At 45.1% G+C, this 19,768-nt stretch overlaps 1 protein-coding gene across 2 annotated transcripts in view; it reads right to left on the bottom strand.

Annotated features, from left to right (window-relative positions):
* Positions 1-19,082, bottom strand: part of UBE2V2 (ubiquitin conjugating enzyme E2 V2) — a 120,686-nt gene extending 101,604 nt beyond the window's left edge. Inside the window, exon 1 of one of the 2 annotated variants that reach the window (XM_029591251.1) lies at positions 19,009-19,082. In XM_029591251.1, coding sequence (XP_029447111.1) covers positions 19,009-19,066 — 58 coding nt within the window. In that variant the 5' untranslated portion in view covers positions 19,067-19,082. Of the gene's footprint in view, positions 1-18,784; positions 18,937-19,008 lie in introns of those variants that run through there. The other variant, XM_029591253.1, reaches the window with a different exon arrangement.
* Between the last annotated feature and the right edge of the window lie 686 nt (positions 19,083-19,768).

The raw sequence follows: 19,768 nt of genomic DNA, 5'->3' as shown, positions 1-19,768 counted from the left end.
ACTGAATGTGTCTGTGTGTGTGCACTGCAGTGCACACAGAACTAAAGTAGATATGAGGCAGAGTACTGCCAGTGCCACCCCTGGCACTGCCCAGGATAAAATGAACAGAATCACTCAATAACAATGTTCTTTTTTTTTTTTTTTCCCTAACAAAGAATCTGTCCTGTGTTGTGTCTATCAAATCTGGTTCTGCTTTCTTGTCTGCCTCAGCCTGCCTGAGCCTGCACCCAGCCCGATCCCGAGCCCAGCTCCCCACACAATCGCTGAAAATGTCCGTGATTGATCCCTCGTGCTGCTGCTGCTTTTATAGTGCTGGCTCGTCAGGAAATCCTCAGAGAAGCACTGAATGACAGCGCGATTCGCTGCATTCAGTGCTTCTCTGAAAAAGTGAACGCTGATTCGCTGCGTTCTGATATCCATGCCGACCTGTGCCACCCTTTCCTGTGAGTCACTGCGACTCACAGGACAGGGTCAGACAGGTTGGCATGGTTACCGCAGGGGCGCCGCCATTTTGAGGTAATCCGGGGCTCCGAGCTCGCAGCTAATGGCGGCGAGAAAGCGCGCGCATGGCGGTTCGCCGTATCCAACATAGCTATGTTGAATATGTTGGAAATCCGCTCGTATACGCCCCATCACTTTTTTAAGTTAAAAAAAAAATATAAGTAGAGTTTTACATATGCGGTCAATACGAATGCACACCCCTACCAGGTACTGTTTTCTGGTGGGTCTGGACGAGGTGCAAGGAATGAAGGTCTCCTTGAACCAGTCCATATTTGCGTTGTGCAGGGATTTGTGAATGATAGAGAGGGCTTTATATGTTATCCGGGATGTGACAGGTTGCCAATGCAGATCTTTGAGGACAGGGGTGATCGGATCATTTCTGTGGGCATTGGTGAGGATACGGGCTGCCGCATTTTGGAGTATCTGCAGAGGTTGCATTGTGTTTTTGGGAAGGCCAATAAGAGTAGCGTTACAGTAGTCTATCCTGAACACAATGGTAGATTGGAGTATTGTTCAAAAGTCATTAATATGTAGGAGGGGTTTCAGTTTTTTCAGCAAGTGAAGCTTGAAGAATCCATCTTTTAGGGTGGAGTTGATGAACTTTTTTAGGTTGAGTTGATTGTCCGGAGTGACCCTGAGGCTACGGACATATTGTGAAAAGGGGTTTGAGGAGTGTGTGCTGTATTGTGCAGGGGTAGATTTGGGTTGGCATTGTGGGGAGAGATGATTAATAGCTCAATTTTGGCAGTATTGAGAGCCAGTGAAATGTCTGAGAGTAAGGAGCTGATAGCAGCCAGGGCCGAATCTCAAGTTTTCATGGCATTGGATAGAGTGTCAGTTATGGGTATAAGGATCTGTAAGTCGTCTGCATATATGAAATGTGGAAGACAGAGCTTGGAAAGGAGGCTGCAGAGAGAAAGGAGGTATATATTAAAGAGAGTGGAGGTCAGGAAGGAACCTTGAGGGACGCCTTGTGCCAGGTTGATGGGTTTCGATTCGCTATTTCCGATTTTGACTCAAGGCCACAGAAACTTTATAGGAGTCCCCAAACTTTTCAAGGTAAGGGCCACAGAGGGCCCTTCAAAGCAACAAGAGGATTTGGGAGGGGAAGGGGGTAGGGAAGACATGTCTGGCCTTTTCATTGATTTCAAATGCTGGGAAAGGGGGTGAAATGTCCCCAGGGATGTGACAAGTGTAAAAATTATTTCTAGATTTCTCAGAAGTTGGCAACCCTGTCCCCTGCATGTGTCCCCTGAAATGTAGGGCATGTGTGATGCACTCCCCACCACCTCCTCCCCCTCCCTGTCCTCTCATCACCACCCCTCTCTCTTCCATCCCCTCCTCTTTTCCCTTCCCTCTTTCCACCATCTTTTCCCCCCTCCATCCTCACTCCCTCTCCCAGTCTCAAACCACCACACCCCCCTTTCTGACTACTGATACCCTGGCCTCCCTGCCAGTGGCGTGGGTCCAGCTGGCTCCTCTTCCACTGGCAGGGCCTGGTCTTCCTACCCTGCCCAAAATGTTATCCTCAGCCGTGTGTGTCTCATCACTTTGAAGATTTGCAAGTGGTTCAATTATTAGATTTGCTCTGTTGCAGATTTCCTAGCGAAATGGCAGCCACACTTGGCTGCTGAAAACTCTCGCTACAATGAATCCAACCTTCTAAATACCAGCTTGGGAATATTATTGCTAGTAAGATTCCAAAGGAACAAAATAGCCTGGATAATTAGTGGCTTCATCTTTCGGGATATTGGTATGCTTATGTCCAATTGAAAGGGTTTTGCATATACACTTGTGATAGTTTCAGCTTTGACACAGTGACATGATTTTGATGACTAATTTTTTTTTCCACAAATTTAAGAGGTTCTTCCCCCCCCCCCCCTTCCCAACAGTGATTTAGAGCTTAGCAATGTGTGAATTTTAACTAGTTGCAAGGTCTTTTTTCCTCCTTTTAAAATCAGGTGGTTTAAGAATATACCAGTGGGGCTATGTCAGATTTTGTGTGAAGTCTCACATATATATATATATATATATATATATATATATATATATATATATATATATATATATATATATATAAATTTTACATTCTGGGGCAGTCAGGCATCATCTTCTGTTTCCACTGGCTGGCCTGGGAAACCCCACTAGCTTTGCCAGCACCTTTACACCTAGTGGGGGGGGGAATGAAAAATAAAAAACTTCCTTCATGGAACAAATCCAAGCCATGGGAACGAAAAGTACAGGAAGCCAGAAAAACCCAGCTCAGAGGGTCCCAAGATGGCACTTTGGGTATCCCTGCTGTATAGCCTAAGAAACAAACTGACAGTACTAGATCCAGAATGATGATCTACTCATCATTCACTTTAAAGAAACAAAATCGGGGTCCTCTGCTGGAAAAAGCTGGCAAGCACTAGAACAGTAATGTACTTCTGAAGGAAAGTTAAGCCTCAGCAATCAGGATTTAATTTGTTCTAATAAATGGGGACCTTGGCACAGGAAAGATCCTACTGCAAAAGGAACAAAGACATATTTTCAGATGCTCAAGAAAGGGGTATTGCCAGCTCGCTCAGATTAGACTGTGGGATGGCCCAGGCATGACTAAAAGAGTTGATATCCTCACAGCAGAAACCAGGGCTATGGTTACTTGAACTACTGAAAGCCTGGGCCATCCCACAACTAATTTCCCTTTGAGTTCTCAGAAAGAAGAAATATGAAAACAGACAACTGATTTAGGCTTCTAAAACCAAGAATGGAGCTTTGTGAGTTCCAATTTAACTGGATTTCAAAGTAGAAATATTGTATATCTAATCTAAATAATTCTATCTATGATCGTGACAGAGACAGAATGGTCTATTAATCAGCCTTTGGAATTGTTTAATCTAGTAAAAGCTTTAATTAAAAGACAGGATGAAGGTAATCAAACTATCCTTGTGAGATTTGAGCTAATTTTTTTCAGAATAAAAATTCTTGATTTGCCTGTAAAGTTTGCAACAGAGAAAGAACTAGTAACTAGGCAGACAGCTGAAGGGGAAAACTGGACTACTTTCAGGCAAGTCACCCTGAAAGACATTAATGTTGTAATTAATAGGCAGCGCACTACTAACTCAGTGTTAGAACCCTGTCTGTTCTAATTGGTTAAAGGATTGAAAAAAGCAGCATTTAAAATTAAATACTGCATTGTTAATCAGATATTGTTAGAGGAAATTTTATCATATCAGCTAAAAAAGTGCAACTGTGAGATGTGCAAAATGATGGCTCCGATTTACTCTCAAATTATCGTCCTATAACGAATATTCCAGCTTTGGGGCAAACTGTTGAAAAATGTGTGTTGCCTCAACTGCTAGACTATCTAGAACAGAATAACATTTTAGACAAATCAGCAATATGGGTTTCAAAAGTTATCAATGAACTTTTCATTGAACTTTACATTGAAGTTATCAATGTAAAGAATTACATCAGAGTAATTCCGGCATCCTAGATACCGTGGATCGCATTGTTTTATTGCAATTGGCGAAGAGGAACAGGAGAAGTAGTGTTAGTGTCTTTTTTTTTTTTTTTTTTTTAATAACAGGAAAGCGACACAGGGAACAGGTTAGGCATAATTGTTCTTCATGGAAGGACATAGTGGTGGAGGTTCCTCAAGGTTCAGCGCTTACCCCTGTTTTAATTTGTACATATTACCCCTCTGCTCTATTTTTAGGAGGATGAATGTTAAATTGTATTGTTATACCAATGATGTGTAGTTTTATTTACAGAGTGTTGATGGCGATTTTCCACTGTCGTTATTTTCTCAGTGTACGGATGTAGCAAATGACGGGTTATGTCAAAATCATTTGACACTGAATGTATCAAAGACCACATTGCTGTGGACAGGTAAGGCTTGATTCCCTGTCCTTTGGTGGTATACCTTTGCAGAAGCATGAAATTTGGGGTTCATTCTTGATTCTGGGTCGACTTTTGTTCCACAGATTCAACAGGCAATAAAAAGGACATTTTATAAATTGAAGGTATTGAGACCTTTGAAATTTATGCTGAAACCTATGTTGTTCGGATTCCTGTTACAAGCATTACGGTTTGAACAATTGGACTACTATAATACTCTTTATGACGGGCTAGCTAAGAAACATCTTAGAGCTCTCCAACTTGTGCAGCAGGCAGCTGCACATGTACTGATAGGGGTTTCAATTAAAGAGCATGTCTCACCAATTCTTTATGAGCTGCATTGGTTGCCTATAAATTTTAGAGCACAGTTTAAATTATTAGTCATTGTTTTTAATATTTTACAAACTGAAGATCCACGCTTGTTAGCTGATATTCGGGGATATTTGCCAGCAAGGGTGATTCGTTCAAGAGCCAAATCTGTTATGTATGCAATCAGTACAGTCAAGCAAACTACAGAGAACATGAACAATGCCTTGCCCCTAGACTTACATAACATATCAGAAGTGAAGGTCCTTAGAAAGCAAGTGAAGATATTTTTTTAAAGTGCTTTTAATATGTGAACTTGTACTGTTTTTAACCATTTTATATTGTTTGTGATTTCTGATTATGAATGTTTGTTATCCACAATGGTTATATTAATGTTAATTACCTTTGGACAGATTTATAAATCAATAAAAATCTTTAAAAAAAAACACGATGACATTTCTCTATCACCGTTTACCTTCATTTATTTTTTTTTAAACAACTTTGAATGCCTAGTAAGAACACATTTTTCTCTAATGCTCAAATGGCTGATGCTTAGAATACTAGAATTATAAAAATTACACCAAGGGCCAGGTCTCACTTCAGGATTTTTTTTTTAAATATCATTATCAAAAAGGTCAAATTCTTAAAGCAGAAATAAAAAAGCAAGATTTCTTTCTGTCCCCCCACATACTTTCCAACACTTTAGCTGCATTTACCAGAGCAAAGTATAGCCATCTACCTCTCTCCCTTTTCTCTAGTTCAAGGCTTCCCAAACCTGTCCTGGGGACCCCACAGCCAGTCAGCTTTTCAGGATACCCACAATTAATATTCATGAGATACATTTCCATATACTGCCACACAGAAGTAATATGGCAGAATGAGACCGGATATCTGCTAGATGCTCTTAACCTGTTTTCCTTTGCAATTTTCCTCGTACTATGCCGTCCAAATGAAAGGGCGAGGTGATTGTCTTTCCTCCGGATCCTGCATACCTTGAGGGGCAACAGCTGATATCCTCCTGCATGTCCTCTGGAGCCACCGTTAATCGGAAGGGATGTGCTCTCTCCCTGGCCATTCACGGGGATGGAGCTCTGGAGTCACCAGAGGACAAGGTTTCCGTCACCCCAACTTGGATCAGCAGCCACCACCAGCCAAGAGGTATTCGCTCCATGAGGCTGCCGAGCTGCACTTGGATGATGTCACTAGTGCGACTGAGGAGTGGAGCTCTGCGAGATTTTGCTTCCAGTATTACAGGGAGCTTCATTGCTGGTGGAAACAGGAAGGAGAATTTTGTTTTTTTGGTCATCTTCGCCGGTACTGGTTGTTGGAGGTGACGGGGGTGTATCCAGTCCTATTCTCAACTCTCCTACTAGCATCAAGCCATTGAGTCTGGCTGGTGAATCCCTCTTTATACCTTACAAACCGCCAGTGGCGAAATTAGATCCCCTGTGGGAACTCACAGCTAACTCTGGGACTGCTGTCAAAATCTGATCTCTTAAAATTGATACTTTAGCTGCTAAGCTAGAGCCATCTGTAAAGCAGAATGAAGAATATTTTGGAGGCCCCAGAATAAGATCTGTGGGCTAGAGACTGACAAAGATCATTCAGATCTTCAATGCTACTGTGGTCAGGGACTGAACTGATCTCTCCAGATGTCTTGAGATATTAGAGAATCAAGCCAGACTTTTCAATCTTCACTATGTTAACTTTCTGAAGATAATGGGCAAAATGCCATAAGCACTGCAAAAGTATTTTATTGAAGTACTTTATATTACCTTGGATCAAGTTCCCTCTATAAATAAGGTTTATTTTCTACCAGTATCTTGCCCTATTTCGTCACATGCTCAATCTGCTCAGGTTTCTATAGAGTTTGATGATTTCTTAGAAAACTCAGGATCAGTAGTTGTTGAACGTGCAACTCTTGAGGTTTCCTTTGTTATGAAGCAAGATCTTAACAGGATTATGAAACCGTATTTCAAAAATCTGAATGCCCTTTTTCATGAGCAAGCTATTAGAATTTTTCCTGATTTAGCTCAAATAACTCAGGAATGTAGGAGGGGGGGGTTTCTAGCCTTGAGTCAGGAGGCTGTTGCTCTTGGGGTTTCCTTCATGCTGAGCTATCCCTGTAAATGACTGCTTTGTTTTTTTTCTACCTGAACTGAAAGCTTTTCTAGGTTCAAGAAAAGTGCTTACTTGTTTCTGTGGCCTCCAGTTAAGTCTCTACTGTTTTATAATATTTGGTGGTTTGGTCATGCTCTGCAGTTTTGTTTTGTTTTTTTATTTTATTTCTGATCTCTTCTTGAATTTACCTGCTTCTCTTTATGGAGTCTTGCCTAGAGGTTAGGGATAATGTTTTTTTGAGTAATTTTTTCATTATATAATTTATATTACTTTGTGATCCCTGTGTATTTTCCTAACTACAAAATTGCATTTTTTGCTTTGACCGATTGAAAATTATATATATATATATATATAAATTTATTTATATAACAATATGAATATCCTAAAAACCCAGGACAGGTTTGGGGAGCCCTATTGCCTACCCATCTATATTTCTCCAATCCTTCCATCATTCCAGATCTATGAATTATTAATTCTTCCAACAAGTCTACCTCACTTTCTCTGCTTAAGCCCTAAGCCCAAAGCTCACTTCAATAAATCTTGACTTATGACAACTAGCAGGGAGGAAAACAACAACCCTGGCCTTTCAGAATGAACTGACTGCGTGCCAACACCAACAGCAGGAGAGCGGTAAGTGAGCAAGGGCTTCACTCTCAAAACTGCCTTCCCTCCACATTCAGTTTTCATTTTTACTGAAACAGAAAATTGGAAGCACGGCAGAGAGGACTGGCTTTAGCTGAAGGTTATCTGTGCTTGCAGGATCTGGAAGCCTTCATGTCCATGCTGCAAAGGCTAACAATTTTGTATAGTTTTACAATGTTAGTGGAGCTTGGTAGAATGGACGGATTTTATGCCTCAATTTGCATACTTTGCCACATAGAAAGATGAAAATATAATAGCTTGCTAAAGTGAAATACTCACTGCTAAAGCTCTGAATTACAAATTACACTGATTCAAAAAATTTTCTGCAGGTTTTGTTGTGATTGACCAATCTGGAAGTGGATCCTTGGGCCGACCGCCGGAGGGAGACGGACGGGAGGCAGACTAGATGAAACGATGAATCTTCACCTGGGAACCCGTGACCCCTCCAGAGGAGCTGTGGAGGCCCGGGTCACTAGGGCTTAGGAGTCTTCGCCCTGGAAGCCCGAGATCCCCCCAGGAGGAGCCTGTAGGGACCCGGACCGCTGGGTCTTAGGTGATAACAGAAGAATCCAAGGAAGCGATACGAACCGGGGTACAAGCAGGCAGAGAGCGGAGTCAGGCAGGCAGAGATCAGGAACCAGGCTGGCAAACGATACCAGAGTCAGGCAGGCAGAAGTCAGGAACCAGGCAGGCAGATAAACGATACCAGAGTCAGGCAGGCAGAAGTCAGGAACCAGGCAGGCAGATAAACGATACCAGAGTCAGGCAGGCAGAAGTCAGGAACCAGGCAGGCAGATAAACGATACCAGAGTCAGGCAGGCTGAAGTCAGGAACCAGGCAGGCAGATAAACGATACCAGAGTCAGGCAGGCAGAAGTCAGGAACCAGGCAGGCAGATAAACGATACCAGAGTCAGGCAGGCAGAAGTCAGGAACCAGGCAGGCAGATAAACGATACCAGAGTCAGGCAGGCTGAAGTCAGGAACCAGGCAGGCAGATAAACGATGGCAACTAGCACTCCGAAGAGAAACCTCGTTGCAAGGCGAATTGCAACTTCAAAAGTCCCGGCTTAAATCCCCTGCTCAATCAGCTGACGTCAAAAGAGGCGTGTCTGCACATCCGGGTGCAGACGCCTTAAAACACGGCTCTTCGCGCGCGCGCGTACCAGGGCTGGGGGGAGGAGTTTCAGACGACGTCTCCACGAGGAGACGCCGCTGCCATGCGGCCCTGGAGGCCAGAAACCCGGCGGTTCGCGGCGCCACGGAGGAAGGTAAGAGCCCGGTCACTAGGCTAGTGACCGGGAGCGTAACAGTACCCCCCACTTTACGCCCCCTCTTTGAAGGACCGGGCCTTCCAGGGTTGTCCAAGTGAAATTGGGACAGCAGAGTCTTATCCAGGATATTCCGCGCAGGTTCCCAGGAATCCTCCTCAGGACCACAGCCTTCCCAGGCTAGCAAATATTCCCACCGACGATTGTGAAATCGTACGTCCCGTACCTCGTGTACTTGATAGACCGGATCCCCAGGAGATGATGCCGAGACATCATCCGGAGTGAGGTGATGATAACGGGAGTGGACCACAGGTTTTAACAGGGACACATGAAATACATTGTGAATGCGCAATGATGATGGCAGTCGAAGTCTGTAGGATACCAATCCAATACGTTCTGCCACTGGAAATGGACCACAGAATTTAGGAGCCAACTTGCGAGAGTAGCCTGAAAGGTGCAAATTTTTGGTACTTAACCATACTTTAGTACCAGGTAGTAGTGTCGGAGCAGCCCGTCTATGACGATTCGCTGTTGTCTGTGCTTTCTGTGCTGCAGAAGAAAGACGATGCTGAAGAGATTGCCATAGGTGACGAAATTGAGTCGCTGCTGACTGAGCCGCAGGAGATGCCACCTCCACTGGAACTGGGACAGGAGGTTTGAGATGACGACCAAAAACCGTTTGAAAAGGTGATTGGCCCGTGACAGAGTGTTCATGGTTATTATATGCAAATTCTGCCCAAGGCAACAACGCCACCCAATTATCTCTTTTCTCAGAAATGAAACTGCGGAGAAAAGACTTGAGAGACCGATTCATTCTTTCCGTCTGTCCATTACTTTGGGGGTGAAAAGCGGTGGAGAAATTTAACTGAACCCCGAACTGTTTGCAAAGGGCTCGCCAATAGCGAGCTGTAAACTGAGGTCCACGGTCAGAGACTATACTTTGTGGAAGACCATGGACTCAAAAGATGTGTTGTACGAACAGCTGTGCTAACTCAGGTGCAGAAGGCAGTTTGTCCAGTGGTACGAGATGTACCATTTTAGAAAAACGGTCCACAATAACCCAAATTACAGTCTTACCCTCTGAAGGAGGGAGATCTACCACAAAGTCTGTGGCAATATGTGTCCATGGTTCTGTGGCAATGGGTAACGGTTGTAGCAGACCCCAAGGTCGACCCGAAAGTGGCTTTTGCCTGGCACATACTGGGCAAGATGCCACGTATTCCTGAACGTCCTGACGTACCCGAGGCCACCAGTAGAATCGATTCAAGAGAGTGAGAGTTCTTACTCGGCCGGCATGACCTCCTGTAAGGGAGTCGTGAGCCCACTCCAGAACCTTCCTTCGGTCTCGTCGAGGTACTACTACTCGTCCTTGCTGAGATACACTAGTGCAGTCAAGAGAAATCCTGGCTGGGTCAATGATATACTGTGGAGAGTCACTCCTTTCCTCAAGGATGGTGTTACGGGACAGAGCATCGGCTCGGATGTTCTTAGCGGCGGGTCGGTACTTGAGGATAAAATCGAACCGACTAAAGAACAATGACCATCTCGCCTGCCTGGGATTGAGGCGTTGGGCTTGGGAAAGAAACTCCAGGTTCTTATGGTCAGTGTACACCGTGATTTGGTGCTGAGCTCCTTCTAGCCACTGCCTCCATGCCTCAAACGCCAACTTGATGGCGAGAAGTTCTTTATCGCCGATACCGTAATTGTTTTCGGCAGGAGTGAATCTCTTCGAGAAATACGAGCATGGGAGTAAAGTTCCTGCACTAGAGTGCTGAGAAAGTACTGCACCTACCGCCACACTGGACGCATCTACCTCCACTATGAAGGGACGTGACGGATCAGGGTGTCGTAGGCAAGTATCCAACAGAAACGCGTCCTTTAAGTCTTGAAACGCTTTACAAGCCTCTGCAGACCAGTGGCGAACATCCGCTCCTTTCCTTGTTAAGGCTGTCAAAGGTGCCACCAGCCGGGAGTATCCTGGAATAAAGTGTCTGTAAAAGTTGGCGAAGCCCAGAAAGCGTTGCAACGCCTTTAATCCTGTAGGCTGAGGCCACTTTTTGATGGCCAAAACCTTCTCTGGGTCCATGCGAAATCCTGTGGCAGACACGATATACCCTAAGAAAGGCAAAGAGTCCTGCTCAAAGAGACATTTTTCCAGTTTGGCGTAAGGTGCTGGTCTCGGAGAATTTGAAGAACTTGCCGGACCTGTCGGCGATGAGAATCCAAATCTTGCGAAAATATGAGAACATCATCCAGGTAGACAATGACACAAGTGTTCAGCAGTTCCCTAAGAATCTCATTCATGAGATGCTGGAATACAGCAGGAGCATTGCACAAGCCAAATGGCATAACCAGATATTCGTAGTGCCCGTCCCGGGTGTTGAAAGCAGTCTTCCACTCATCCCCGGGACGGATGCGCACAAGATTGTAGGCTCCTCTTAGGTCCAGTTTGGTAAAAACTCGAGCCCCCTGGAGTCTGTCCAAAAGTTCTGGGATCAAGGGTAACGGGTAGCGGTTCTTTTTAGTAATCCTATTTAAACCACGGTAGTCGATGCAAGGACGTAAAGATCCGTCCTTTTTGGCTACAAAAAAGAATCCTGCCCCTGCAGAAGACGTAGACTGACGTATAAACCCCTTAGCGAGGTTCTCCTTAATATAATCGGACATGGCTTTAGTCTCTGGTTGGGATAACGGATACACCCTACCCCGGGGTGGTGTAGTACCGGGAAGAAGCTCGATGGCACAGTCGAAGGGACGGTGTTGTGGCAGCAACTCCGCCTTTTCCTTAGAAAATACATCGGAGAACTCACTGTACACCGCCGGAAGAATTGGCCCCGCATGTGCCAGAGTGATGGGAGAACTCCCAGTAGTAGTAATGCAGGACTGGAAGCACTGTGGACTCCATTGAGCAATCTGTAAATTGTCCCAGTGAATTATGGGAGAGTGTTGCTGTAACCACGGTAGGCCAAGAACTATAGGATGTACCGACTTTTCCAAGACCAGGAAAGAGATCACCTCGTTGTGGAATAGGCCGGTCTGGAGAGAAATCGGAGCTGTAACCAAGGAGATACTCCCGGCCAATGGAGTCCCTTGAATGGAGGTGACTCGCAAGGAGGGCTCCCGAGGTTGAGTAGTTATTTGCAGGCGCTCAACCAGAGACTGAGCAATGAAGTTCCCTCCAGCCCCTGAGTCGATCAGAGCCCGAGTTTCAAAAGACTCCTCCGGAAATTTTAAAGTTACCGGTACCGTACATTGAGGAGCAGCGTTCAAACAGCCCAGGGGACACTCCTCCCTTACTCCTAGGCGTGGGCGTTTCCCGGCCGTTCCTTGCAATTAGACAGGAAATGTCCTTTCCCGCCGCAATACAAACACAGACCTTGTGTCCTGCGGCGGCGCTTCTCCTCCTCAGTCAGGGTAGTTCTTCCCAGCTGCATTGGCTCATCAGAAGATGGTGTTGCGGTAGCCCCCGTAGACCGGGGAACAGAGGCAAGAGGTCTAGACGAGACCGGCGCTAGTGGCGACATGCGCCGTAGTGGGCGTAGCTCTCTAGCCCGCTGTTGCAACCGCTGATCAATGCGTCCAGCAAGCTCTATGAGAGCATTGAGATCTTCAGGGAGCTCTCTGGCAGCAAGAATGTCTTTAATCCGGCCTGCTAGACCTTCAAGAAAAATCCCCCGAAGGGCATCATCTCGCCACCCCACCTCAAGCGCCAGAGTGCGGAACTCCAGAGCGTACTCTGCCAGTGTACGTGGTCCTTGGCGAATTTGCAAGAGCTCCGAAGTCGCTGAAGTTTGGCGAGCAGGCTCATCGAACGCGGCTCTGAACTCAGCCACAAAGAGGTCCAGACTCGAGAGAGCGGCATCATTCTTCTCCCACATAGGAGATGCCCAATTCAGCGCCTTGTCATCCAGCAGGGAGAAAATGTACGCCACCTTGACTGCATCAGTAGGAAACTGATTGGGAAGTAGAGCGAACCGCACATAGCACTGATTGAGAAAACCACGACAAGCTTTGGCATCCCCAGCATAACGAGAAGGAGCAGGCAGCTGGGTCTGAGTCTGGAATGTGACTACTGGAGCCGGAACCGGAGGCGGAGCCTGTCCAGGAGGTTCATTGTCCATTCGAGTAGCCATGCGCTCAACCGTGGCTACTAACGAATCCAACACCTGTTGCTGCTGCACCAGACGTTGTGCCAACCCAGGAATGGCCTGAAGCCCAGCGAGATCTGCCGGATCCATGGCCTTGCAAACTGTTGTGATTGACCAATCCGGAAGTGGATCCTTGGGCCGACCGCCGGAGGGAGACGGACGGGAGGCAGACTAGATGAAACGATGAATCTTCACCTGGGAACCCGTGACCCCTCCAGAGGAGCTGTGGAGGCCCGGGTCACTAGGGCTTAGGAGTCTTCGCCCTGGAAGCCCGAGATCCCCCCAGGAGGAGCCTGTAGGGACCCGGACCGCTGGGTCTTAGGTGATAACAGAAGAATCCAAGGAAGCGATACGAACCGGGGTACAAGCAGGCAGAGAGCGGAGTCAGGCAGGCAGAGATCAGGAACCAGGCTGGCAAACGATACCGGAGTCAGGCAGGCAGAAGTCAGGAACCAGGCAGGCAGATAAACGATACCAGAGTCAGGCAGGCAGAAGTCAGGAACCAGGCAGGCAGATAAACGATACCAGAGTCAGGCAGGCAGAAGTCAGGAACCAGGCAGGCAGATAAACGATACCAGAGTCAGGCAGGCTGAAGTCAGGAACCAGGCAGGCAGATAAACGATGGCAACTAGCACTCCGAAGAGAAACCTCGTTGCAAGGCGAATTGCAACTTCAAAAGTCCCGGCTTAAATCCCCTGCTCAATCAGCTGACGTCAAAAGAGGCGTGTCTGCACATCCGGGTGCAGACGCCTTAAAACACGGCTCTTCGCGCGCGTACCAGGGCTGGGGGGAGGAGTTTCAGACGACGTCTCCACGAGGAGACGCCGCTGCCATGCAGCCCTGGAGGCCAGAAACCCGGCGGTTCGCGGCGCCACGGAGGAAGGTAAGAGCCCGGTCACTAGGCTAGTGACCGGGATCGTAACAGGTTTTGGGAAAAAGTGATGGTACTGTTCTATATCTCTGCTTAAAATCAACTAGTTTTACTTTCGCTTTCGTCTGCAGTACAGCAGACATGCAAACTGAAACAACAAAATTGGCCCATTTTCAGCCAGTTCCTGTAGATAAGTGTTTCAATAATTTGCAATCTCTTTAATATTCACTACAATTGGACACAAATTTCAGTCATTCCCATTTTACCAACTCTGTTAGCAACTTTTCACAACAGCAGTAGGTGTGATTTACATTACATTACAATTCCATCTTCACAACTCGATGAGTTATAATTTATGATATCCAATTTTAATAGATCAGTAGATCTCGTGCATCAAAAATGACAAGCACATGAAAACGAATCTAAGGACATGATATCAAAGCAGTAACCCCTAATAGCCAGGACAGTGATTGGCAGTTGAAACTACCCTCACCACTCATCTATTGGAAGAACTAAAACACATTAACATATCGGACGCTGACTCAGCCCTCGCATCCTGGTCATCCATAACCAAAAAAGTTGCAGATCTGACATGCCCTCTTATCTCCAAAACCTTCAACTCTAATAAAGAAAAGAAAAAACCATGGTATACCCCCGAACTTAGACATTTAAAGCGGGAACTTAGAAACAAAGAACTCATCTGGAGAAAAAACCCTACTTCAGAAAACAACTCAGCCTTCAAAACTAGCATGCACCAATACCGGATCTCCATCCTACAGAAAAAAAAAAAGATTTCTACTCTCGAAAAATACACCACTTCATCTATGATCCAAAAGCCCTTTTCTCCCTGGTCTCATCCCTCACTAAACCACCCACAATCATCATTCCAGATGAAAAATCTGCTAGCAAAGCCGAAGAACTCGCAATCTTTTTCAAGGAGAAAATATCCAACCTACTTAAACTACTCCTGGATCATAAAAATACTTCCCCCCAACCTCCTCTCTCAACTTCAATTCCACTTCAAACCTTGAAGCATTCGAGCCAGCATCCTCTCTAGAGATTGAAAATATTCTAAAAAAAAACTTAAACCTGCATCCCACCCTCTTGATTCGATTCCTGCTAATCTGCTCATAGCTAGTGCCAAAGCTATTGTAAAGCCTATTGCTCAAATCATTAATGCCTCCCTTACACAGGGCTTAGTGCCAACCCCACTCAAACTCGCTATCCTAAAACCCCTTCTAAAAAAGCCCAATCTCTCTCCGGAAAATCCAGCCAACTTTCGGCCAATAGCCAATCTCTCGTTTATAGCTAAAATCCTGGAAAGATTAGTCAACCATCAACTCTGTGAATTCCTGGACGACAATAACATTCTCGCCACAACACAATTTGGCTTCCGCAAATCTCGAAGCACCGAATCCCTTCTCATTTCTCTAACCGACAATATTCTTTTCAACCTAGAGAAAAAACAACCTTGCCTTCTGATCCTCCTTGATCTTTCAGCGGCATTTGACACTGTAAACCACAAGATCCTCATAGATCGACTAGCAGAGATTGGTATCAAAAACACCGCACTCAACTGGTTTAAATCCTTCCTACAAGACAGGTTCTATAAAGTTAAGATCAACAACTATGAATCTCAACCGATCAGTTCCAACCTTGGCGTCCCTCAAGGATCCTCTTTATCACCGACCTTATTCAACATTTACTTGCTCCCTCTCTGTAACCTACTTTCTAAGCTAAATCTAACCCACTACCTTTATGCTGACGATGTCCAAATTCTTATTCCTATCACCAAATCCTTGCAAGAAACTCTTCACTTTTGGAACTCATGCTTCCTCTCCATATCAAATCTCCTTGCTGATCTCTGCCTAGTTCTCAATACTAACAAAACTGAATACCTCCTAATCACCCAAGAAGGCAACTACCAACTCTCCAACACACTTCCTTTGGCACCACCCTCTCTATCTCCCCGGGTCAGAAACCTAGGAGTCACTATGGATAACCAACTGAATTTCAAAAGCTTTATCAGTAACACCGTGAAAGAATGCTTCTTCAAACTCCAGGTCCTAAAAAGACTCAGACCCTTACTGCACCCCCAGGATTTCAGATCAGTTTTGCAAGCAATTATATTTTCTAAAATTGATTACTGCAACTCTCTGTTACTTGGGCTCCCAGCTATCTCCCTAAAACCTCTACAAATGCTCCAAAATGCCACTGCCAGGATTTTAACTAAAGCAAAAAAAAGGGACCACATAACTCCAATTTTAAAAAATCTCCATTGGCTCCCTATAAAATATAGAATCATCTACAAAACCCTCTCATCCATTCATAAATCTATTTACAAAGCCTCATACCTAGACCTCAGGATCCCATTCCAGCTACATTCTTCCTCTCGTCCGTTGAGATCAGCGCAAAAAGGCTCTCTAAAAACCCCTCCACTCAAAATCTCGTCAAACAAAAGAGCCCTCTCCACTGCAGGTCCAATCCACTGGAACTCTCTACCATCAGATCTCAGGCTTGAACAATGCCCCCTCACATTTAAAAAAAAGACTAAAAACTTGGCTTTTCTCTCAAGCCTACGACTGAGTTGTCATCATAACTCCCCCCTCCTGGACAATTTCATATCATACCACTTTGTTCAATAATTCTAGAAATAATTTTCTAATCCCTCCGATCAATTTTTCAAATACTTTATTCACGATTGATTCATTCTAATCGCCTGTCTATAGGATTGCTGTTATTTATTGTTGTTTTAATGTTTTATTTCAATTTTTTTCTCCAAGTTCATTTTCCTGTTCTATGTAAGATTCACTTGTTAAGTCATTCCAATGTTATATGTAAACCGAAGTGATTAGTAACATTGTTACTAGAACTTCGGTATATAAAAAAAATGCTAAATAAATAAATAAATAAATATCTGAAGCAGATTACTCCAGAGAGAGCATGAATGAACAAAAATATCTTATCCCAAAGGGATTACTGCTACTGACTAAAATAATTTGTAAAATATTTAAGAGCTGACAAGTTAAAACAAAATAGCATCCATGCACTGTGTAATGTTTCAAAAACCTATACTTTTCAGACTACCTACCTTGTGTCAATCAGAAATTTAACAACCTATTTTCTATATAACAACTTATAATAAACGGAATTATTTAAGTCTTCCTGTATGTTCCCCAGTATTCTGAAAGAAGTCAAGTTTTTGAAACAGTCACACGCAAGTAGATTGATTGGATCTTTTAATGCACTGTATCATTCATGACATTAAAACCAATCTAGACCCCTCAGAACCAGTGTTCACAAAGCATTTCTTTCCAACATGGCTGCTCCCAGATGTTCAGGGAAAATGGCAAGGGTGTTGCTCAATAAATGTCCTAAACTTAAAAAATTTAAAAAAAATATATATATATATAAAACTTTGAATTTGTACAGGATATTATGCCTACACTATTGACATATGACTTACCACATATACAGAGGCCAATGCAATATCATGTGCATAAAAACATGCGTCCAAACTGGGCACCATTTTTTTCAACGCACACACATCCACCTCTCCTGGGCACACAATGCAATATTCTAATGAACTGCTGTGCTAAAAAGGACACGCTAGGGATAAATTGTGCGTCCCTAGTGCTCAAAAGCATCAGGTGCTCAGATGTGGTTGTGCGCAGGATAGGAAAATGGACACTCTATACAAGTGTCTATTTTATCCCGCCACAGATAATTTACCAGCACCATAAACATACAATCTACATGGCCTAAAGCATGTATATTGTGCACACAATTTGTTTTTAAATCAAGCCTTTCATTTTTTAATAATTTTTAGTCATCGCAAGGAGATCTTAGTAGTGTGATGATACTAAGTAGGAGGAACCACAGAAAAGCAGTATTTTTTGTTTTGTTAATTGAGCCCTTTACCCATGGCAAGACTTTACACCAGCTCCGGGGATGACATCAGATTTGCCATGTTGGAAGGTGTGCTTTGGGTGCATAGTAATTTTTTTGCATGGTGGGGGGGGGGGGGAGGGGGAAATAGCTAATAGTCTCATCTACATGGCATTTACAGTGATGAGTGCTATTAGCTGTGCGTTTTGGACACACTAATCCCTTTACTGCATCGGGCATTAGTCTAACGTGCTCAAAACACGCGTTAACCTGTGTGCCAGGCTGAGCGCATTTTATTACAGTGCCTTTCTGTTAGGGCAATGACAAGGGACCACTACTAGAGGAAGACATGTCCTATACGCCAGCCAAGCCGGTTGCTTACTCGAAAGGAATGAACTTTTATCACCATGTCAGGTATGTGTGACCACATGTACCAACTATTACTGTACATTCAACTTGCCACAGGACAAATCAATACCCCATAGCATCTTAGGCAGAGAATATTTACTGAAAATAATGAAGAGAAACACTTAGATTTCTGTTTACATGACTGCATGGAGGACAAAAGTAATTTTAAAACATTACTAGTCCCTCTAAGCAGCTACAGCCTTCATGAGCCAGGATTACGATGGGGCGGTTTATGGGCTCAGTGGAGGCACAAATGCCAATAACTGGCAGCTCTTAGAAAGGGGGATTTTAATTCTACATTGAAATGGAGTGGGGCAAAAGCAATTTTAGGGGAAAAAAAAGAACAGAAACATGATTATTGTTAACAGAAAAAAAGAGGGTGTTGCCTGCCCTGCCAAGGGACTCTTCCGCAGTTACCAAAATACGGACATACACAGCAGATCCTGCTGTTCCCACCCTCCCGAGCACACCAAAGGGGCAGCGCAGCATGACGGTAAACGACAACCACACGCTCTCATCCTCCGCAGCAGCAGCCCCCGGGCCTGGCCCTGCACCCGCAGAATGCACAGAGAGGAGAAGGCTGGATCACGCCTCCCGGCGGACTGCATCTCCCCCCCCCAAAGCTCAAGACCCAGGATCTCCCGAGTCTCGATGCCACGCCACCAGCCGCCCGCGCGGGAGCAGAAGGGTCCCGGCCGCTGCCACCCCTCGCCCCCTCCCAGCTCCCCGCGCACAACACCCGGACACACCTGTGCACACCGCCATCTTCTCCCAGCCGACGCCAGAGCGCACGCGCGTTACGCAGCCACCGATGCCTGTCCCTCCGCTTCGTGACGTCCCTTCCCGGAAACCGGTTGGCGTATGCGGCGTGCCGAGTCAGAGAAGGAAAGGTGGGCGGCCGCTCCCCCTGCTTCCTCCACCCGTCCAACGCGCAACACTCCCGACCCCGCCCCCAGCTCTGCCCGGCACGCGCCTTGGTTTGGATTGCAGATAGAGTCATTGAGGTTTCCCGGTCCCCGGAGCACTGGCATCTCAGTCTGCGACTCGGGAAAGTGTATTGGCCGGGCAGTTTGTGTGTGTTACCTATATATATAGCGAGAACAACTTTCAAAGCAATAGCCGCGCGAAAATAGAGCAGTGATTATGCGTTTAGCTTGCCCTGTCTGAAAATTTTCTAATGTATGGGTTGTCACACCAGGGATTGCAAAGAGGTGTTCTTGCGCACATGTGCAGGGTGGCTGGGAAAGGGAGAAAAGAACAGGGGGAAATGACATTGGGTATGTGCAGTATTTTATCCCCTTGGCCATCTCCACAAAAGAACAGGTGCAAATCATGAAGGTGCTTTCAATGCATAAACGTTAAGGCAATTTTCAAAGAGAAACTACCTGAATAGTTTTTCTTTCTTTCTTTTTTTCTTTCTTTGTTGAGTTTTATATACCGTCATTCGGTGAAGCCATCACAACGGTTTACAAGATTCAAAAGGTAGTATCTTAACATATGCGAATTAAGAGTATAACAGGATACAAATTATATTCGAAAATGAGCGGATAAAGGGGATCAGAGTGGGTAAGGATTAAGGGGATAGGAAGAGGGGTGGATGCAGGGGCGGATTGAGGGAAAATAGTGGCCCAGGGGATTTTTCTCCATACTGGCCCATGGGTACCCAATTACATATACAATATAATTTACATATATATGTACACACCCCTATATTTCAGCATGGTCCTCCCGTA

This window comes from Rhinatrema bivittatum, chromosome 2, assembly GCF_901001135.1.
Source record: "Rhinatrema bivittatum chromosome 2, aRhiBiv1.1, whole genome shotgun sequence".
Lineage (NCBI taxonomy): Eukaryota > Metazoa > Chordata > Amphibia > Gymnophiona > Rhinatrematidae > Rhinatrema > Rhinatrema bivittatum.
This window is presented reverse-complemented; position numbering and strand designations above follow the sequence as displayed.